At 36.9% G+C, this 23,796-nt stretch overlaps 1 protein-coding gene across 6 annotated transcripts in view; it reads left to right on the forward strand.

The window, feature by feature from the left end:
- LOC129770253 (adenylate cyclase type 2) overlaps positions 1-23,796 on the forward strand; it is a 177,247-nt gene that overhangs the window by 144,376 nt on the left and 9,075 nt on the right. For all 6 annotated transcript variants that reach the window (XM_055772962.1, XM_055772963.1, XM_055772960.1 and 3 more), the window contains 9 exons: positions 957-1,422; positions 1,761-1,993; positions 11,349-11,575; positions 11,663-11,864; positions 11,946-12,202; positions 12,647-12,809; positions 22,070-22,390; positions 23,007-23,021; positions 23,435-23,677. In XM_055772962.1, coding sequence (XP_055628937.1) covers positions 957-1,422; positions 1,761-1,993; positions 11,349-11,575; positions 11,663-11,864; positions 11,946-12,202; positions 12,647-12,809; positions 22,070-22,390; positions 23,007-23,021; positions 23,435-23,677 — 2,127 coding nt within the window. The remainder of the gene's footprint in view (positions 1-956; positions 1,423-1,760; positions 1,994-11,348; positions 11,576-11,662; positions 11,865-11,945; positions 12,203-12,646; positions 12,810-22,069; positions 22,391-23,006; positions 23,022-23,434; positions 23,678-23,796) is intronic.

Consider the following 23,796-nt stretch of genomic DNA (forward strand, 5'->3'; position numbering starts at 1 on the left):
ACATGATAGTTTGTAAATTACCACATATACCATTACACTTTGTTCAACAAATTGCAGTGAAACGTAAAACGAGCCCACTCAAAATTTGATCAATTCTCCAGACTACAAACAGGAACTCACTGACGCTGAATGCTTGCTTTATAACCAAACTTACATTACGTAATTATATTGTCAGAGATTGTCGAGTCAACGATCGGAGCTCGAACGACGACGTAATAGTTCCTCACATCCCGCTCGGAAAATCAGTTCAGTAACGCTGTGCTTTTGGCGAAACACGCGAATTGTACGCCAGAACAGCCCCAAAAACATTCGCTAAATTCGATTACAGGGGAAAAATTATTATACCGCTTCCTCCCCGAAGCGAACAGTAGCGATTTTAATTAAACTTCGCTTCTCGTGCGCTCAAACAATTTGCTTAGCCGCGGCAAATACCGAAAATTATGTAAATGAAAACAACATAATTTATCGAAACACTGCTCCTTCGGCCCGTTTGGTAGTGTGAGCAAGTCCATCGCCTTATCGTAGCGAACTGGAAAACCCGAAAGGTCCAGAAGCGGAAACGTTAATTGCCATCGCTTCTGAGAGCTTTGGCTTCGATTGCCCTCCAACCGATTGGCGAATGGTTGAACCGCGCCTGAAAGGTATTCAATTATGAGTGTCAAGACGTAGAACGTGTTGAAAATTGCCATTAGCCAATCAGTACACTTTAAAGCTCGTTGTCGAGAACGGAATCAAACCATACATTACAATTCATTTTCAAACTTGATTATTTGAAACTTCGAAATTAACATATTAATCAAATTTGTTTTAACTAAATTAGCAGAACCGCAAAAAAAATGAGCGCTTTGGGACTGGAACCCGACTTCATCAGCAGTTTATTCACGCCAAAGCCTATGCCTAATCATTGTTTGTCTCTTTCTTTCTTCATTTTTATTTGCACACAAAAATTTAAACAGAAACCGGCGAGCGACCCACCGCCGAGGGCGACCCCAACCTCGAATGCGCGCACCCCCTCGCCAACCACCACCATCAGAATTAACGAGCCCGAATCGACGGACACCGCTTCGGTCGGCGAACCACCGAAAACACCAAAGACACCCCGAACACCGAGAACTCCGGATGACCTGCGGCGCTCTCACTCTTCCATCTCACCCGTTGTCATCCAGGAGGAGCACGAGCACCTGCTGCCCCGACAGCTGTCCGTCCCATCCAGTCCTCTGCCGCCGCCCTCCCCGTCACCCCTCATCAAGCAAACCAGCATCACCATTACCACCGAGACAATCAACGAGGAAGGGGCGGAAAATGGCGACGAAGCGGATCAGGAACCCAGCAAGAAATCCTGCCTCACCCTACCGGTCGAGCCCATCACTACCAACGGACATTTACCCGAGCGGGTCGGCAGCCGGAAACTGTCGGTGCAAGGTAGGGTAATTCTTTTACCGAACGAACCTAAAAAAAAATCTTTGGCGGACGCAGAAGGTTAGATGGCAATATTGAATTTCATTGCTCAGGAATTTTATTACGCTTATCGCCTTGTTCAGACGATATTCGATTACCGATAACAAGAGCGCGGCTGGATGCGTAGGCTAATAATTTAGGATCTAGTGACGGAATTAAGATTTATATTGTGTACCCGAGAAATTTATCACCCGTTGAGAAATTGAATTTTTTATCCGCGCAGTTCCACGCCTATCAATTCTTCCCCCGTTTTTCACGCACCTTGTCACACACTTTTAATAAGTTTCATTCTTCTCCGGCAGGTTTAATGGCGTTTGCCGAGCGGCGAAAGTCCACCAGCTCCATTTTCGGTGATATGCGAAAGATGTCCATCACAAACATCGACTGCCTCCGTTCGCCGATGGTGACCACTCCGGGACCTCTGCTGCGCAACCGACCGTCCTCAAAGATGACCAAATACGTCGAATGTTGGGGTGCGGACAAACCGTTTGCCAACATCACTGATTCGAAGATGGCGAGAAATATTGGACTGGCGGTAAGTTAGACTAGGGGAGACAGTCTGTCTGTTTGGGTTGTAGGTTATGCTGTCAAATATAGTAGGTGCAGGATGCTTGTTTACTAGCGTCGACGTGTGTTACAAAATGAATATGAGAGTGAGCAGGAGCTACTTTTTGAATCAATCTGAGCGTTTACAAAGTGCATGACGATCTTTTTTGTTTCCATTTCTTCACCCACTACTAGTGTCTGCCAATTTTTAGTTATGTCACCAAGATTAAATCAACTTTGGTTGTCAGAAAGTTCAATTCCCTGCGTCAACTTGATATGCGTGATATTATGTATTCGATATATTCCAAGGATATGTCAGATTTTTCCAGAAAACAAAGATATGCTTCAACGAAAGAAAGCTAATGGATTAATGACGGCTTATAGCAAAGGCTTCCTCGTTCTACGTATTCCATCAAACCTTTTTTAATGTTTGTTTCAAAGTCATTATCTCGATGAACGATGTTTTTTTCTGTGTCTTTGCTCAAACGTTACAAAGCCATAATGCTTTTCTCATACATCCATTTTCACGTGATTAGTGTTATTACCGATGAATCTCGTGAATAACAATTTGTTAGTAAATTTCACATTGGAACGGAGTTACACACGGTTCCAAACGTTCTTCTGTTTCTGGAGTATAAAGAGTGTATTCGATAGAACATGTTACGACAAAATTACTAATCAAAGTCGCGCCTTTTTATGGGATTATCATGAAACCATCTAGAAATAAAGGACTGCTCCCGTTCCGACTATCCGCAATCATCTCTTCACATCTCTTCACTCTTTTTCAATATTTTCTTACTATCTGTGCAAATTTTCTCCAACTCGTGTTCAACATTCTTGCTCACAAAGTGCTGACTGCATGATAGCCCTTTTTTTTCAATAGGGCGAAGCTCCGAAAAATCTGGAGGGTTCATAGTGGCAGGATGCTAATATAATCCAAAACAATGTTGAACCTTTGTGATTCTTTAGAAATGACAAGAGACGATCGGAAGACGCTTCTATTGGTATATCTCACCGTTTCTAATCTCAAGAGATGTAGAGAGCGCTTACCTCTGCACATCCGCAAATTGCTCGTCAGATCAAAAAATTCCTCGCGAATTTCGAATCGATTTTTTAATACTCCGGAAAGTCAACTTTGCGACATAATTTTCCTGTTCAAGGAGTTGATGGAAGTCGGCCTTGTGCGTGTTGAGTTTCCAGGCACGGGTTAGCTTCTTCTGCACTTTATCAATATGTTTCATAGTTTTCTGGATAGATACAGACACCTTGTGTTTTCTAGCGACATTCCAAAGTAATATTCTCAGCTGGTGCTCAAATTCTGCCTAAACTTCTTCCTCGACCATCTTGGAGTTTATCGAACCACTTTTCACGGTGACTCCTATTCTTTCTCTTTGACTGTATGTTATTGAATTGGTAAGCGTTTTGTACGAAGAAAAAAAAGGAGATTTTTTTAAAGAAATTTGGCCATAGGGGCCGATGGTATCTCTTCATTCTGGGAAAGGTGTCTCTAGCCCAAAATATTTATGAATTTGTTGTCGTCAATCAAAATTGTATACCGATACATTCTTAATACTACTTAAAACTACTTGCTTGAAACTAAAAAAAACTAAAGAGAGCTGGCTGGATAATTTATCTGCTTAATTCAAAAGAAACAAGCAATAATAAAAAAATATTTTTTTTTTTTTTAATTATTTATTTATTTATTTCGTCAAATCTTAGACCAAATATGCTGCCCAAATATTACAGTGAAATTTAACTATATCTTATTCTATTCAGATAGTCTTTAAGCATTGACCTTGACATGGTTACATCAATTATTTCACTGTGTTCGTTACAGAGGCACATCATACGATTTATAAGACTATATTTGGCATAGTTCGTTCTTCGGTAATCTATGTAGAAAATGTTAGGGTTTCTCAGGTGCCTAATCGGTGCGCAAAAACTTAGGTTTCCTAATATTTCTTCTTAGTCCACTTGTTGTGATATGATTTCAATAATAAATAGAATCATGGCAGAGTTCCGACGATCTTTTAGGCTTTTAATAAATATTGATTAGCATACAGCGTGCTTCATATGGAGGGAGATTATATGAAGATCAGCCTAGTTTACGAAGTGCAAATAATAAAAATTGTTTTTGTACAGATTCAATTCTGTCTTAGTGTGAAGTGAAGGGGGGCCATACAATACTACAGTATTCGAGAATTGATCTGTAATATACAATGTTTTTATTGTGTACGGATCGTGGAAATGGTAACTAAAGCATTTGATGAAGCTCAAAATTGTATTTGCTCTATGGATGATTGTATTATAATGATCAACGATGGTTAGTTTCGAATCTAAGACCACGCCTAAGTCTCTTACTCGTTGACATCTATTGATGGTTTGACTTCCCAGCTTAACACCATTGTTCAAGTATGTTCTTCTTCTTGTAAAAGTCATCAAAGTGCATTTCCTAACATTGAGCTGTAATAAACTCTTAGTGCACCAATTATAAAATATGTTAACTTCATTTTTGAATGTTTGAGAGTCTTCCTCATTCTTTATTTCCATATAAAGCTTCATATCATCTGCGTAGATAAGTGCCTAAACATTGGCAAGAAAAACGCAAACGTCATTAACGAATAAAATGAACAAAAGTGGCCCGAAATGAGAGCCTTGAGGAACTCCGGATGTAACAAATATTGGTTTTGAAATTTTTCCATTAAATCTCACCATTTGCGGGTGGTCAGCTAAATATGATTCTAGCCATTTCAATAGCTTGACTTCAATCCCTATTTTTTGAAGTTTAAGAAGGAATAAGGGTATATCAACACGATCGAAAGCCTTACTAAAGTCAGTGCATAGAGCTTCAACTTGATTACCATTATCCATTGCATTCAAAGTGAATGTAACAGATTCTAGCAAATTTGTTGTTGTTGATCGTCCTTTGAAAAAAAACCATGTTGCTTTTTCGTAATTCGTGTCTTTAGTTGTTGAAAAAGTTTTTGGTTTATTATGGCTTCAAAGAGTTTTGGAATGCAAAAAATAATTGCTACTCCACGATAATTTCTTACCGGATTTAAATATTTGTACAAGAAAAGAGTTTTTCCATATTTTTGGGAACCTTTCTGATTCCAATGACTTATTGAAAAGCCATAAAAGTGGATGAGTTAATTCAGATGCCAATTTTTTTAATAAAACCGGTGGAATTCCGCCAGGACCTGGCCCTTTCGAGACATCAAGCTTATTTAATGCGTCAAAAGTTTCAATGTAAGTTAGTTTTCTGACTCCAACATCACATGGAAATTCTGGAAGAAATGCAAAGAAGTCACGATCTCGGTCCTCCTCGGCTGTTTCAATTAGAGATGGGCAAACCGTTCACGAACGGTACGAAAGAACTAGTTCGCCGAAAAGAGTGAACGAACGGTCGTTCTTTTTCAAAGAACGGTAGTTTTCCCCACGAACTGATTGCGAGCGAACGGTTTCTGAACGAACTGATTCCGAAAGAACGATTTGCGAGTGAACTGTTTGAGAGTGAACTGATGGAGAATGAACTGTTTGTGAACGAACTGGTTCAGAACGAACTGTTTGCGAGTGAACTGTATGGGAAATAACTGATTGAGAGTGAACTGTTTTGGAACGAACTGTTTGAGAACGAAGTGTTTGCGAACTAACGAGTGCAGCTGAACTGATTTGCGATGGACGGAATGGATAAATATAACGAGAATGCTTGTAAGGAAAATAAAACAATATTGTTATTTATGAGCAAAATGCATGTAACGCAGGGTTCATTGTGTTAACGTATACTCAATTTTGGGTCAAAAATTAAATTAGATTTTCGTAGTTTTAAAAGCAAATCTATATATTTTCAATTTCATGTATTCTTTCAATTCCGCGTAACATTCATATATTTCCTGATCATCAGAAAAAATCTGGGGGAAGCTGGGGCGATTCATGGATTAGGTAAACATAAAATCTTATAGTGACGGCATGTTTAGAAAAACGTTTTTTCGTTGCTTTCAATTCATTGTTTGGCCTATTGCGTGTGCGTGTTATCGTGATTATTTGTATGATTGATTGTTAGTGAAGATCGCTGCTGATTTTTTCCTCTGAATGAACATTATGAAATATGATCTTACATGGAACCTGTGTGTTGTCCAAAAAGGGAATATGAAAAATTGCACATATTTTGTGCGCATCAAATTATTATATTATATAAACTTTTGTCGACCGATAAACCTATTTTCACATACAGTTTGCAACTTTCAAAGAATAAGCATCTTATCTTTCCCCACTAAATTTCAAAAATATAAATCCCATACGTACACTATCCAATCCAACGATATCAATTAATAGCTGTCTATTGATGTTGGGTTCTAGCTAACATTCTATATTGTTCTTAATACCGCTGAACGAAAGAGCGAAAGAACGGTTCAAAAGAACTGACTCCTTTAGTTGAACGGTTAGTGAGTGAACCGTACATCAAAGTGAACTGTTTTGCCCATCTCTAGTTTCAATATAAAATTTTTGAAAAAATGTTGCAAAGAGATTGCAATTTTTTTCTGGGTCTTTCCCCACGGTATCGTTAAGGTGATGGGAAACCATTGCTTTTTAATTTTGTTTTTATGTAATCAAAGAAACTTTCGAGATTAGCGTCAGATTTGTATTTCTTATAAATTTTATGTGCCTTCTGTTTTTTTATTTTTTAGATTATTTATGTTTTGATTAAACCAAATCGGATATTTTGTGTTTATATTTTTCCATTTGCGTCTTGTTGGTATCTCCTCCTCTATAATTTCATTGATTATCGAGCAAAAATTCGTTACTGCTATTTCAATGTTTCCACACTTCTAAATAAATCCTGCCAATTGATATAGTTAAGCTTACACCTAATTAATTGGTAATTTGCTTTTATGTAATCAAAGACTTCCTCGAATTCATAATCAAATGGTTTTTGAGTGTTATTTATAAATGTAGAATATACGATAGATATGTGGAAAGCTTCATTTTTACAAAGTGGAGTTAATCATTCAGTCACACAAAAATCTTCGGTCATATTTGTCAACAAGAAATCCAAGAAGCATTTCTGTCGATTATGAACATTGTTTATTTGATTCAACCCAAGACCGGCTATTTTATCAAAAATTAATTGCAGAGTCTTATTATCACCAACAACTGGAAGCAAGATAAATTCATTGTCAATATCAGTGAGGAAGTCCGCATTTCGTTGATTTAAATCTCCGTATATATGGATTTTTGATTCTGGTGCAAAGGAAGATAAAATATTTTCAGCAACTTCAAACAATTTCTCATAACAACTAATTTGAGCACAATCACGGGGGAAGTAAACATATGCAAATATATGTATCTCTCCCGCAATAAGTGCTTTGACCCACACTTGCTCAAACTCGTCGAATTCTTTTGTTGGAATATGTTCTGAATTTATTGATGAAGTAATAGCAATAAGGACGTCGCCTCCCGATTTTTTTATGGGATTTGTGAATATTACGGTCATCTCTATAAACGTTAGAAAGATTTCCGAATACTTTCTCGCTTCTAACTCTATCATCCCAACTTGTCTCTGTTGCCATAATTATCGAGAAAGAAGAATTCAGAATATTAATTTGGATTTCTTTCATTTGAAGAGGACTTTCCATACGGTTGAAATTTTTACAGTATATCAAAATTTCAACTACATTTAGTGGCGAGGACATTTGAGGCGAGGAGTAGTTTGAGAATAGTTTGAGAATCCCTGAGCTAGACCGTGTCAAGAGAGTTTGGCAACATGAAGCCGAGCATTATCATGCTGTATAATCACTTTTTCGTTCCTCTTCTCGTATTGTGGCCATTTTTCGGGTAGTGATCAGCCCAATCGAATCTGTTGAATTCGATATCGTTCTCCAATGATGGTTTAGTTCGATTTCAACAGCTCATAATAAATAATACCGACATGGTCCCACCAAACACACAGCAAAACCTTCATAGCACATTAGGTCGAGCCGTAAAAACAGTATTTCGATTCACTTCGAATTCGATGAAAATTGAATTAATTTTCAATCCATCAGACACAACCACTCCTCAAGTGCATGAAGCCATTGAAGCAATAAAGTGATCATCTAAAGGAGTCAGGTTTAGAGAATACGGCGGATGTGAAAACTTTTTACTATTAGGTGCTTTTTTTGCGTTCTTCATAGTTTTAGCGTTTAGGTTGTGCGCCCGTGTGTTTTCATGCTGTAATATCAATTCACCGTGTCTCCAAACCATTTTCAAAGCTTCTGTATTTTTTCTGTGGCTTTCAAAGGTTGGGCTATTGCTGTGCGGAACACATTCAGTTTTTCTGCCAGTATTGTCAGTGCACCAGGATGTACATTGTCCTTCAGATCGAAATCACCATCTTTGGATTGTCGAAACCATCTCACATCATATCAATGCAGGAGCATATTCACCATAAGCATCTACAAGCAAATGATGTGCTTCGATCACATTTTCTTTCAAATGAACAAAAATAAAAGTTTTTTTTTATTTGAATCGAAACTCGACATTCATAATACTCTGAGCAAACAAGGTACTTCGTTTTGAAGTAGGATTGCGTATAACTGGAAGATATAGAGGGTAAAATGAAAATCTAAGCACTGAACAAGTAGGAAACAAACGAAAAATTTCGAGTGATTATCATTAGGAATAAAACGGTTATCCGGGTCCAGCCTATCCGGCCACTATTTGCTATCCGGCCGGATACCAGATAGTGACGTACTATTGTGTCGGACATCGGATATGAGAAAAAATCAATAATTCCTCATTAACACAAGATAAATCTTAGCAAAACAGCTCTTTAATATCATTCATTCATAATTAAAAATAAGGTTGATTACTGAAATGCTCATAAATGCTCTGAAAATCTCAGAAGATTCATCGCAAGATATTTTATATACTCTAATTAGATTTTCTGTCAGGTTGTTTTCGTTTCACGAACTCCAAAACAGTCTGACTTGTACCTCAAGCCCAAAAAGATTGTGATTAGATAATTTTGATCTTCTCTTACATAGTTCAAATAACTTCCCAATCGAGCGTTTAAAGATGCTCTCATGCGAGTTAAGTTTTGTATTCTATGTGTAGTCTCGTTCTTGTCCAAATACTTTTTATTTTTGCGAAATTACATAGGATATACTGGAGAGGCCAGAACTGTTTTTTTATTCCTTCAAATGTCTGAAAAAGCATAGTGCATTGCTCCATAAAGCATCATTGGTGTGTCGTCTAATTGTGTGGCTCTCTCAGATTATCACTGAAGGATACTTACAAATTTAAATCATTTATATTTTAGATTATTATTCAAATTCGTAGTACTCACTTTAACTCGATCAAAATTAAATTCATTTCAATATATCCACAAAAATATCATGATTGTGATAAAAAAAACATGCCAGAAAAATGTGTTCAAATTCCTTGCAGAAAATTTGATACTTCCTTCTAAACGGAAAATTAAGTCATCGCTCACAATTTGTATGTAATAATGTGCTTATTTGTCTCTAAAATGTATTCCTTCACTCGCTTCATATGTACATGCAGTGTCTTCTAGTTTCGTATTCGAAAATAACGAGCCGAATACCCGGCTGTAGGATATTCGGCTATACGGCCTCGAAGGTTGCCGGATATTCAGTATCCGGCCAAACTACTATCTGTTATAACTCGAGAATTTCTTAATAGATCTAAAAGATGTTTGTATCAGTTGATAGAAAATATTTGTACGCATCTATCACAATGAGTAAAATTTTATTTCCTTGAGATAAACAATCGAATAATTGTGAAATGTCGAGCATTGTCCAAATGCACTAAATATGTGTCACGATTTGATTTGTCCAATTTGTGGTTCTCGAATCGAATTTATTTTTATAACTTTTTATCAGGAATGAACTTGTGTCAATTCAGGAATATGTTCAGACTTATTGGTGTCCTTTTCCGGTGAATCATTGAATTTTTGTGAATGTGAGCATTGTTTCCGGGTCAAAAGAGGCATCAAAGTGCAGTGTATTTCAATCCGGACGGTTTTGGAAACCGGTTCTCGCTTGTGCATTATTGGATATTTTTTCAAGCAGGTAACAGTGCTTTCGATGTGACTTATCTCTCTAGCCGTATTATGTGCTTAGCTGAAGGAATGTAGCGGAAGAAACTTAAACTACGATAGGTTTTGAACTTCTCGAAGTTGGATGAAATTTTTGAAGCAAGAGATGTTGTATAGTATAACTTGTAGATAGTTACTTTGAAAAATTATATATTTGGGAGAGTTGTAAGTGTAGTTGCCAAGAGATAATGAGAAACAAATTGGATATTCAATAAGTTTAGTCTTTCAGTTCCGCTCTAGACAGCGAGCAATCAATTATGTATATGTTAATGTTAAGAGCTAATTAAACTCTCACAAATTTTATAATTTTTCAACCAGGTCAAACGATCAATGGAGACTTCTAAAGGTAACATTTGATCGGTTTAAAGCAAGCTATTGCTGAAAAACGTCCATATTATGCGACCAGACACGAGTCGATAATATTCTACCATGATAACGTTCGGACTTATGTTCCTGTTCGAGTTAGAAAACTATTTGAGAGAAAATAGATGAGAAATTCTGATTCACCCGCTTTGCCCCTGCCGACTACCATTTCGATCGATTCAAAATGCTTTCAATGAAAAAAAAAATACTTGAGAACAGTATATAAAAAATTGACTAGATTCATTCTTGGCTCCAAAAGATGAACGTTTCTTTCGCGACGAAATCCGTAATTTACCAGAAAGGAAAAAGGAAAAAGTAGTTAGTGATAGCCAATACTTTGAATAATGTTATTCAGATAAATGTGGTTTTCATCCAAAATGCCGAAGGAATTAAGTTGTACACCCAGATCCATAAAATAATTGAGGGCCCTGTATGAGGTTGATCAACTACACTGTAAGTTGCTCTGGTGCATTTCCAATCTAGAAATCAATAGTTTCGTCTGACGGGGTGAGTTTATTTTAATTTTTGTATTTTATTCAATTATTGATGCAAACGCACTATCTTTTTGAAATTATTCCATGTTCAAAAAGTACCATGCGCCCACATGATTTCATTCTTACGAGAATGAAATTCCATTCTTGGAATATTTTTTTTCATGTTTCTTTAAAGAATGAAACCTTACAGGTGCAAAATTCATCTCGATTTGCACGTGAATGTAGTTAATAGATAGACATGTTCACTGCAACCTAAAGTTACAAATACAAATACAGTTACAAATCAATGATTATAAAGAAAAAAAGTAATAAACAAACAACTCCACTCGCCGTTCCAAATGAAATCCACAACAACTAATAAAAATAAATCAAAAACTTTCTCCATTCAGAGCATCGCCATGATTGAGTCTAATCTTCTGCCAGAGGACGGCCACTGTAACGAGTGCAAATGCTGGGGCCCACCCAAGGAGCTACAACCGGTAACGATGTGGTACAGAAATACAGCCCGCGAGGCCATGTACCGCGCGCAACCCGATCCCAGCTTTAGGTACGATCTCATCTGTTCATTCATTCTGTTCTTATCGATCGGATTGATACAAATAGTAGTGTTTAAAAGGTAGGCTGATATATTTCCCATTATCAGGCGTAATAAATTATTGGATTTTTTTTCCCTTCTTCCTTTCGTTTTCGCTCACACGCACAGCAATGTTGTCGTGGTTGGCTCACTGAGTGCCACGGCGGTGGCTCTAAGTCTGTTTCTATATTTAAGTAACTACCAGATGTCCGATCTTTCTCCACCGGGAGCCAACGGCTCCGGACAAGTTATAGCCGCCAGCCGGCCGCTCAGGATAGCGATATTTCTCATTTCAACAGCTCTGGTAGCAGCCTGTGCCATATTTAGTGTGGTAATCCAGCGCGAACAACCGCCGACGCACTCCAGCAGCCCAATAACGTCGTGTCGTATTTCTTGTTTTTTTTTTTCTTAGATAAATTTCGACGATTTAGTGATAGCAAATGTTCAACTGGTTAACAACACCACCGAGACGGTCACATTCGAAGTGGAATACGCCCCTGTGGCTCCCGTCTACCTGTACATGTGCGCCATCAGTTTAGCTGCCGTTTCGGGCTTCCTCAAGTCGGGCTTCATCATGAAGCTGCTGTTGATGCTACTTTTTATTGGCGTTCAGTGCTCGCTGCTCTGGCAGAGCTCGCTCTTCGAAACGTACCAGATACTTTACGACTCGTAAGTAAAGAAAGTTATTCTTTGTATTGCTTCCATTTAATACGCCCAGAATTTTCCGTTAAAACTTTGGATGATGTCGTGCAGACGGGTATTAATCATCGGGGATGAATGACATGCCTTCAAATGATAACTACCATCATCACTCTGCTATTATAGCATAATTAATGGTTCAATCAATGTTCCCATCCAATAATGTTTTAAAACTGACAAACAAGGAGAAAATGCCTCGGCAAATGAAGTACATCCAATAAGCGAACACCATTACACCCACCCTTGCGCATCACCAGCAGTCCGCGATTTTAATTAGCATCTCAATAAACTTTAGCTTCCTTAACAAAATGCGCATAACTTGTAAGCATCGACTTGTGCTATGTTTTTAATTAATCATTTTTGTCGTTCTTCTCGTGTTGTCATTTGTTTTGATTGTCTTCCCCCGCCCCACAGATGGCCTCTAGCGTTCCAGGGCGCTCTGTTCCTGCTGCTGATAGCGTCCGTGCTGCACACTCTCGATCGCCAAGGAGAGTACGTGTGCCGGACTGATTTCCTCTGGAAGGCCAAACTCAAGGTCGAACAGGAGGAGGTGGAAACAATGCGTGGGATCAATAAGGTGAGTGTGGGGGAAACTCCGAGACACCTAATGATATCCGTGGTAAGTAGGAATCGAATTTCTGCACAAAACGGGGAACGTGAGAATGAAAAAAAATCCATAACATATAATATCGATGGACTGCTAAAAGCATTAACAATGGATTAACAATGAAACTATGACGCACAAAAAGGTTAAATCAAATAATGTTTGAAATGAAAAGGATTACATATACCGATCGTTTTTACTGTTCATGAAATTATTGGGTTATGCATTGTAATGCAATAAAATGTATTTGCTTATATCCGATAGTACTTTATATCTATTGTTGTACACAATGTGTAATATACCGTTAACACCCTCGCTGCCATGTATGCTACAACCTTGTAGACATTGTGGAAATTTTCCTCAAGAATGAGATGATCGTGTTAAAATAGCGTCTCTCAGTTTATCAACTCGGTTGAAATTGTCAGCATAATTTTGTTTCCATTTCCAATATACAACAATTGTTTAGAAAACAAAATATCTGAATGGCCATTTAATAATGCTACACGCATTTGGGTTGTTAATTTGAGCGTTTTGATGTATTTCCAAAAATTTTATGTTTTTAGTCACGCATTAATTTTTATCGGCCGTGGTTGGTCGCGGAATGACAGCCAATGTTTGTCGGAAATCCTCGATCGAAAGAAATATCGCATCACCAAATTTATGTAGGTTAATGCGCGAATCCTGCATGGTTCCATTCAATATCAATTCAATGCCGAAGAATTTTTGTGTGTATTCGTGCATTTATCACATATGGTTTAATTACAGTTCTGCAAAAATAATCGTCTTTGCACAATCTTTGGAAGACCTATAAGTTTCCGTGATTCAATGGCAATGAGGTCAAACAAAATTGCGAGGCCAATTTGACTTGAAATAAAACACGGTTTTCCATTTCCTATAGATGCATTTCTTTATGAATTTTTATAATAATACCAGCGAATCTCCTCACTTCTTGTTATAAAAAACGAATTTCATGCCAACTCGATTGGCCGTTGGCAGCAACATCTCAGATTGCAGTGAAACATTGTGGGTGTAAAGACATTAATCATTTAAGCAATTTTGCATGCTTGAAATCTTCGAAAAACAATTAGACTACTTTTTGAAAAGAGCCAAAAAAATTTTATTTTTTGCAAAAAATTCTAACTCGAAAAATATAATATCTACAAAATTCTGGTCAAAAGTTGAAATGTAGATCAAATTTCCATATTCATTAAAATACAAAAAAAATTTAAAAAATTTCACTGAAAAATTTATTTTAAATGTTTTTAAAAATTGAAATTATTTTTTCTCAAAAACGTATTTTTGAATTCTAAAGAAAAATATTTGAATAGCCCTTACAATTTCCAACAAGTCACCCATAAATCGGAAGATGGGCACAAGCTTTTCTAACAACAACATTTTCATGTTTTCTTTAAAAAAAATACTATTAATCCTTATTTTGTTTAAAGTCAAAATAGCGTTATAACGTATTCGACAAAATTTTAGATTTTATTGAAATATGAACTTTTGTCGAAGACATTAACTTTCTATCATTTATAGTTATTCTAGAAACATGGAATTTTTATATGAAAACTACTGAAAAAATACTGTTTTACTCGTAACATGTTTGTGTGTAAATTCTCACGTGTGACATGTTCTTGACACGTTTCTAAATAAAAAAAAAATTTGCAGAAGATATAAATCACATGATTTATGTATAAATAAAAAAATGTTATGAGTTAACCACTATTAGTAATTCTTCAAAGAAAACATGAAAGAGCTGTTGTTGGAATAAACTCTTTCGCTGTAAAAGTGCCCATCTTTCGATTTATGGATGACTTGATGCTAATTGTAAGGGCTGTTCAAATCTTTTTTTACAAAATTTGAAAAAAAAACATTTTTGAGAAAAAAGAATTTTAATTTTAAATGAAATTGAAAAAAAAAATTCACATTTTTTAATGAAAACTTAAATAATTTCCTACATTTTATTCTTCAACCAATATTTTGTAGATCTTATAATTTTTGAGCGATTTCGTTCAAAATTTGATGTTTTTCCATTTTTTTTCGAGAAATCTTAACTCAATCTTGTCACTAAAAACCATCCGATCAGACTGAACGAGCAGCCGAATTCCGAAGTGAGGAATGCAGTGTTACCATAGACGGAGCGAAAAAATATTTTATGAGGAGCTATTCGATTTTTTTGCGTGAACGTTTCATCTGAAAGATGAGTAGTAATTTTTTCAAAAAAAAACATGAAAATGTTGTTGCTAGAAAGACTTCTTCCCTGTAAAAGTACCCATCTTCTGATATTTGGGTGACTTGTTGGAAATTGCAAGGGATATTTTCATATTTTTTTAAGAATTTAAAAAAATACGTTTTTGAGAAAAATGAATTTCAACGTTGAACATATTTTTTTTCAGTTTAATTTTCCTTAAAAAAATTGATATTTTTTTATGAAAATTGAAATTATTTCCTACACTATTTCCTTTGACTAGAATTTTGTAGATATTATAATTTTTGAGTTCTAACTTTTTGGAAAGAATAAAGAAAAAAAATTGGACCTTTTCAAAAAGTAGTCTAATATTTTCTCGAAGATTTCAAGTATGCAAAGTTGATTGAATAACCAATGTCTTTACACCCACCCACATGTTGCTCTCCGCAAGTGGAACGGCGTTCTTTATAGGCGCAATAAGCTGTGACCAACAGACTCACACATTTGACATTGGCTTTGAAATAAACATTTGCAGTTATATTCTCAATATCTCTACCATCACGTAATTAGGGAGAGCGGAACCAGCGAAGTGACTCGAGACGAGTCGGAAGGCGTAAATTCAGGTTCTTTCCCTTCATGGGAGACTGTTCCGAACTGGCGGCAGTCGAAGTCTTCACAGTCATCGAGTCCAATTTTTTTAAATGGCCAACACCTTTACTCATGAGGTTTCGTTTATCATACCCTTAATTTCATCTACGTGAAAAATGTAAACGCGATATTCAAGTGTAAAATGTTGGTCGACAACAATCTGGTTGGCGGACTTTCGATCAGCCATGGACTAACCTTCGAAATCACAGTCGCGAAAGTATACTTTGTCAGATCTTTGGAATATGTAGTTCGTGCTTTAAAGATTTCCCTCCCCCTTTTTGAGCAACCGAAAGAGTAAGAGTCAATAGTATCATTGCAGGAAATCTTCACTACTGGAGATCCCCCACCCTCTTACATTTTTATGTGGCTGATAAATAATATCATATTTTGCATAAATTTGAATAACTTATGCATAACTCTCACATTGTCGCCATCCAGCAGCGATTCACACTAATATTGGTGTGTGAATTCGGGACATCGATGGCTAGTCATAGCATCGATTCAGCGAAAATTGTAAGGGGTTGTGCCTAAGACACGACCGCATATTGGACATAGAACTACTAGTGAAAAGGTCTTAGTTTTGTAGAATCAGCTGAAGATGGTTGAGTCATCATTCATTATTTCTCTTACGAGCACAATACGACGAGCACGAGAATAATGCGCAAGCATCGCAAGCTTTATTTTTATTCTTGGTATTATAGCTTCAAGAGTTATCGTGATGGTCTTTTTCCAGTTGACTCATACACGCCCACAGGCGATTATGTTTTTGTTTCATCACCATCATCCGCGTTGATGACATTGAGCTTCGTTTTTAGAGTTTGAGAATTCAAAATTTGTGAAAGAATGTGAAAATTGTGAAAAAAATATTATTTGGTTTGTATATTATAATGAAGAGTTTTTTGTGGAAATATGCACAAATGGTTACATAAATATCAAGACACCATGTTTCATGTAATCAAATAATATTAACTAAAAGTTTTCATCCGAAATATGAACAATTCAAAACAGCCTTCGGGGGTTATAATCTGATAGAAAACAACTTGTCGGATATCGCTACAGGCTTCGACACTGTACATCTTTTTTCGCGGCTTATTCCACTTTTCTGATAAATGAAACATTAAAACCGCTTACTGGTAAAGATTTGAATCTATATTTGGAAATGTAAAAATACTAACGTTCGACGCAAAAATCGGATCTTTATCAACAAATTACTGTTGGAGAGAATCATCAAAAGCTGTCATCGTTTTCCGTTTTTAAGTTCCGCGTTAGTAGTTAAACTGCGCAGCAAACACGCACTCGACTTTCTCCTTTCCACTCAGATGACCACAAACTATGTAAGAACAACTTTGCTCCTAGGAGGCGATCTGGCGTAGTGGTAACATCCATGCCTCTCACGCTAAAGGTCACGAGTTCAATTCTCACTCCCGACATTCTTCCAAAAATTGAAGTAAAAGTGACGAACCAGCCAAATGAGTTGAAAGTCACTATAATACAGTAAAAAAAAAAAAAACTTTGCTCCTATATTCCTCTTAAGGTGGGAACGAAACCCATCACATGCCACGGTAATGTTTTCCTATTGGGATTTGAAAACATACTTCCATGAAAGATACATTGTATCTAAATAAATGCTGTGTATGCACATGAGGCACCCTCCTTGTCGTAGCGCACTTTGATACAAAGGGCTTTCTCTTCTTCGGGGTGATTGTGAATAGATTCTCACTGCTTTTTCGCAATGTCTTCCATTCATTCCATTCTTGTATCGAGCCTTGTACCGTTCTGAATCATATTTCGGACGCTTAAGGCATATGATGCAGAAAACAGGTCTAAACTTTGTGCACAGGTATTATTTGGATGATATTTTTAATATATTAGTTCAAGATGCTTTTAAGCTTTCTACTTTGGTACCTATTTGATTGAAAACATAAGAAAATCATACGGTGAGAGATGTGTTGGCTCGGTTAGACCTTGATTACATGTCCCAAATATATGTCTTCCTAAAAGCTATCGATCTTCGTGTGTGATTGTCCTTATATCCTTATATTCTCCTTTTCCTTTTCCTTCGCGAGAAATCAAATCCCTTCTTACTAACAATAGAATAAGGTGAAATGTAAATACATTTTAGATATAAGATAGGCTTAAGAATTGAGTGTGATGAATGTGAGTGCGAATGTGAGTGTGAACATTGTCAACATATCCTTATATCCCATCCTTTTCCTGAAACAAAATGTCACCCTTCTAAACTCGAGCAAACCGCGAGTAATCGGTTCTCTACTTCATTAACATTAGAATTAATAAAAAATGTTTATGTATACTTGTAACTATACAGATAGGAGTTTGGCTCCTTTAAACTTATGTAACTGAGCCTGTAAAAATAAACGATTTAATAAAAAAAAATAAATAAGTAAATCATTGAATAAACTGCTTTTCAAATGAAGCGAAAATTCAAATTTTTTTAACGAAAATAACTTATCAACCAATCACAGTTAAGCATTTGTGCTGTCAATTTATGTGCTTACCTTCTTTTTCTTGAATGGCGTTAACGTTCCCCGTGGAACTTTTTCCGTCTCAATGTATGCATTAACTAGCGTAATTTATTAATACTTAGTTGAGATTTCTTAAGCCAAATAACATACCTTGAATGTATTCTGAGGGGCAAGCTCTAGAATACGCGTGACCACAGTGCAAGTCGAAGGAAATTGCTCTGACGAAAAATCTCCCGGCCAGAACGGGAATCGAACCCGAACACCCGGTATGATAATGTGAGACGCTAACCACTCGGCCACGGGTGTTACCTACCCACACCGTCTAAATCGAACAATAAATACATTCTTTTCTCTCATTCAGTTTAGCTTATTCGGTATAAATAAGCCATCCGCGATTTGAAATCACAGTCGCAAGTAGAGATGGGCAAAACGGATCACTTCAATGAACCGTTCAGTAAAAACTGTTCACTTAAGTGCACTAGTACTTTTGAGCAGTTCACTCACTCTTTCTTACAGTGAAGGAATATGTCAAAGCAAGTATAAGGAAGTGTGGGATGCTGCTTGTTAGCAAATTAATATTTGTACGAATTTTGTTAAAAATATCTAAGCGTAACAGAAATTCAAACTATGATTTTGAAATTTTGATTTAGTTTGAGGCGTGATTCTTACTTTCCAGCACAAACTAGCGTTGCGCTGCTTTTCATACGATGTTTTGCAGTAACTGCTATAACAAAACTGTACCAAAACGTGAACGACTTTCTCAAAATTATCGAGCACAATATGATATAATATAAAAATATTTCATATAAGCGACGCGAATATTTATTTACTGTTTAAAAGGACTGTTTGAAACGCTTCACTTTCAACTGTATTTTTCTGATGAAGTAGATTTGCCTATCATCTTACTGAAACATTTACCCTAATTTTACCCAAAAATATGAAATTAAAATTTTATTTGATAAATAATCGAACAATCCAATTTTAGATCCATCGTGACCTGAAATATTCCGTTTTATTATGAAAACGACAATACCGACATTTTTTTTTTTTTTATTTCATGTTTAAACCGTTTAGGTAATGGGGAATTGTAATTTATTACACATCAAACAAATATTAGCGAATTTCCGATTCGATTGGATCAAATCTCAAATCATTTGAATCGTCAAAATTGATTCTTAGTGAAAAAAATAGTTATTAATGTTAATTTTAATTCATGAAAATGTGACCTGTTTTCTGATTTGTCACCCTTCCTGAAAGATGTAGTTCTTCGTCAAAAAACACAAAAGGGTCTATCCACTATTAAAATTGTATTTGGCACTGTATCTGTTTAACGACGGGAACCGCGCGCGATTAGAAAATACTTATGCAGAAAAACACCAACTTGTCTGCGAAGCTAACAGGAAACTGCTGTATAACGGAAGTGCGATGAAATGACGTCTTGCTATTCCAAGCTATCGACAAGTAAATTTTCTAGAGAATGTGCGAACTATATATCATAGAGTTGATCTACAAGTTGATCTCTTAGGTGCGAGTCCATATTGTTCCTCGAAGGAGTAATACTTTTATTTTCTCAACAATACATTTTAGGCATTTTTTTCCGGCTACATCGGCTGGTTTGGTGTAAGTCCAATTGGAACACGCGTGACATGTTACACCGTCTTGTTTAGACCACCTGTCATCCATATGTAAGCCACTCAAATTTAATACCAAAATTCGGTGATCATGATTCTGATCACCGTTACCTGCTACGTTCGGGCCGACATTAGTATCGAAGATTACCTAGCTAAGCGTATTATTCTGTATAATTGAAGTTGTGCGGATTCATGAATTCATGGAATTCCTTTGATGACCGATGACCGTAACCGTAAAATTGACGAACAACACAATGAGTTTCTTGAACTTAACTATGATTTTAATATAAAAAATAATCACAATTTGCAGGACGTAATCCATTCACGATGAAATGGCAAATCATACTAAACACAAAACAAGTGACAGCTGTCAAAATGGCGCGCATATAAAAATTACTATTTCCAAATTTAAGTTCTAAGCCTCTATAAAATCAACCTTCATATTTTGATTAATCGTACATATCTCTTTATTGAAACCCATAGTCCAAGAATCGATTAAAACATCCAGGTCGGCTAAAGAAAACTACCCTGTTTGATTGAACGGTGTTTCCAGAACGATTGTTTCGCTTCAGGAAGCGAAATAGAATGTAAAGTATGGTCTGATTTATGGCAGTTATGGCTTAGAAATAAATGATACGCGACAAAACACTGGTATACTCAAGAAAAATTGAATGATACTTTCAGTTGCCAATTCTATAACACTTCAACAATGAACTTTTCTCAACATTTTAAGTTCAATAAAGCTGTTTACTGCCGTTCTACGCCTAGTTGTCGCATGTTACTTTTTGGCGATTTTCACTTTTCTTCATAAAACGTTGTTTTTAAAAAAAACAAAAAAAATTATAGTTTGTTCCCAGCTTTAAAAAACAACATCAAGCTCACTTGTCCCATGTTGATATTCTATTCATAACTGTCCCACCATGTATTTTTTGTAGATCCATATCGAATTCAAGTACAAGAATTTCATGTCACACTTTCAGCAGGCCTAATGCACTCATTTCTGGTTTGGAAGAACGAACTAATTCTCAAACAAATAAGAAAAAGTTGAACAGAACACATGTACACCTGGTTAGCGAATGCCTAATAACGATGAGATTCATATTCTGCAAAGGTGTTGCAGATCACTCATTTCTTCATAAAACAATGTTTTATGCATAATCTTTCGGAAAAATACAAAAAAAACTTATTGTTTGTTCCCAGTATATCAAAAAACAACATCAAGTTCAATTGTCCCATGTTGATATTATAGGCATAACAGTCCCAGCATGAACTTTTACACCCGTAATCAAGCATGATTGATTCAGTAAGAGGATCTCATCACATTTCATTAAACAATAGTATAGTGCTTATAAAAAAACCCGGTGAATTGCTTAATTGAAACGCTTAAAGCTTTTGGTAGACAAAAATGCTATAAAACTTTGAATGCGTTTACTCAGTTGCTGATTTTGGAACATGGGACATCTATGCGTAGAACGGAAGTTTCCCTAACTAAAATCGTTATGACATGTCCACACATATCTAAAATGATAAATTTATAAAGTGATTGAACCCGAAAAGTATGATTGAAGATGGCAATGATTTATAGCACTTTTCCATATATTGGGAGTAACTCCACAAACTAAACGACTCAAAGTCGCAGGATACAAAGCAACACGATTTTGTATGTCCAAAATATCACCTGAACTTTTTTTTAATTGAATCGTTACCGAAAAATGGTTTCACGTCCAGATTATGCGACCAGACACGAGTCGATAACATTCCATAATGACAACGCTCGGCCTTATAGTATTTGTTCGAGTCAAAAACTATTTCGAAAACAGCGGATGGGAAGTCATGGTTCACTTGATCGCCTCATGGCCCAGACTTTGCCTCTTCGGACTACCATTTTTTTAGATAGGAGTAGAACGTTTTGAGTGAAATACGCTTTACTTCAGAACAGGATATCCAAAATTTGCCTGGATTTCTACCTCTTCTTTCGCGGCGGGATCCGTATATTGCCAGAAAGATGGAAAAAGTAGCGGCTACCGATGGTTATGATGCATGATGTATTAATTCATTTTATATTCAAATAAATGTGTTTTTCATGCAAAAAACGGAACGAATTAAATTGCATACCCAATAATTCAATATATTTTCCCACTTACTTCCGACATTGTAAATTTTGTGGTCCGTTTATATAATCTAATCAGCCTCGAATATCCATTCGATATTCTGTACACACAGATATTTTTTTTAAGTATAGCTGAAATAATCGAATCATCTTCTATTATTCGCATTATCCAGATCCTGTTGGAAAACATTCTACCGGCCCACGTTGCCCAGCACTTCCTGAAGAAGGAGCGCGCCGTGCAGGAACTGTACCACGAGAGTTACTCCTCGGTGGCGGTTATGTTCGCCTCGATTCCCAACTACAAGGAGTTCTATGACGAAACCGATGTCAACAAGCAGGGCCTCGAGTGCTTACGACTGCTCAACGAGATCATTTGCGATTTCGACAAGCTGCTACTGAAGCCTAAATTCAGTGGAATTGAGAAAATAAAGACAATTGGAAGCACATACATGATTGCATCCGGATTGCGGCCCGGTAAGGAGGAGGGGGCTACGGTAAGTGCATTTGGCTAGAATCATTTGAAGTTGATGTGAGCTATGGAGATCGTAAAATAGTTTTCAAACATTTGTGCACTGATTTTTTAACTAATTCCCATGAATAAAATATATGGAAAATCCATTTCAATTGATGTGGAAGGACACTCACACTCAAAGGAGCTCCCCAAAAAACACAACCCGGGAAATATATGAAGTTCGTTCTTTTATCATTCGCATAATTGAGCAGTCGCCGGGAGGAATAATAATTCCTCTTTTCCTTCCCGAAAAGTTCAACAATCACCCAATCTGTCTTGTTTGGTTACTATCAAAAGGCTGTAATGGACACAATAAATAATAAAAAAGGAAGCAAATGATCCGCCGGGTTATCGGCAAATCGAAGGACCCTCATCGTGGGAAAGATCCTTCCCCGCAGCAAAATATATTCTCCATCCTTTTACACTGTTCACTGGACGGATACCGGCGGCGAGTTGGGCAGCCACCTTTTATATGTATCCCCCTCCAGCATAGCTCACATACAACCTGAATTTATCAACGTGACTTTTTTCGGTTGAAATCTTATCCATTTCTTTTTTCATTGTATTCTTTGTGTCTACTTTCATGTTCGCTGGGGCAGAAAAATAATGAGCTGGTAGGTACCAAGTATCTTCAACCAACACGATAACATCGCTCTTGTCAACCAGACAACAACCCTCGTCTGAATGGTGTAAACTACGAGAAGACCCAGCAATAAATCTTTAATGTCGATCCACATTTTGAACAGACTCGTTTCGCATTCAAACCGATTATTTTGTTAATTTACCCTCCCGTAAAATGACAAAATAACGTGTAAAATTGAGCATCCCCAATTAAGGCATACTCCCACCGCTTAGTCCACCGCATTTTCCATTGTAATTACAATCACAACTCATCACTAGCTCTCAAGGCAATCAGCCATCAGACATCAGCTCGACCGCCAAATTAGTTCCCCCACTATTCACGCCATCATCAATTCATTTACTTTTTTTTCTCTCGATCGCCGCTCCCACCGCCCATCCAAAACAGGACGAGAAACGAACGGAAGAGCACAACGTCGTGGTGCTGGTGGACTTCGCCATCGCCCTCATGACAGCGCTAGATCAAATCAATCGCGAATCATTCCAGCGGTTCCGTCTCCGAATCGGCCTCAACCACGGTCCGGTGATAGCGGGTGTAATCGGTGCCCAGAAGCCACAGTATGACATTTGGAGCAATACGGTGAACGTGGCCTCCCGGATGGACTCCTGCGGTGTGATGGGACGGGTGCAGGTGAGTTGTGAATGGTGGTTGTGGTATTGGCCGCAGTGCGGTTGACATTACAAATAGCGAAAGAGAAAACACAACCATGGTTATTTGTTTGGATTGGTCCAGCGGAAATGTCACGCTCA

Source organism: Toxorhynchites rutilus, chromosome 2 (assembly GCF_029784135.1).
Source record: "Toxorhynchites rutilus septentrionalis strain SRP chromosome 2, ASM2978413v1, whole genome shotgun sequence".
Classification (NCBI taxonomy): Eukaryota; Metazoa; Arthropoda; class Insecta; order Diptera; family Culicidae; genus Toxorhynchites; species Toxorhynchites rutilus.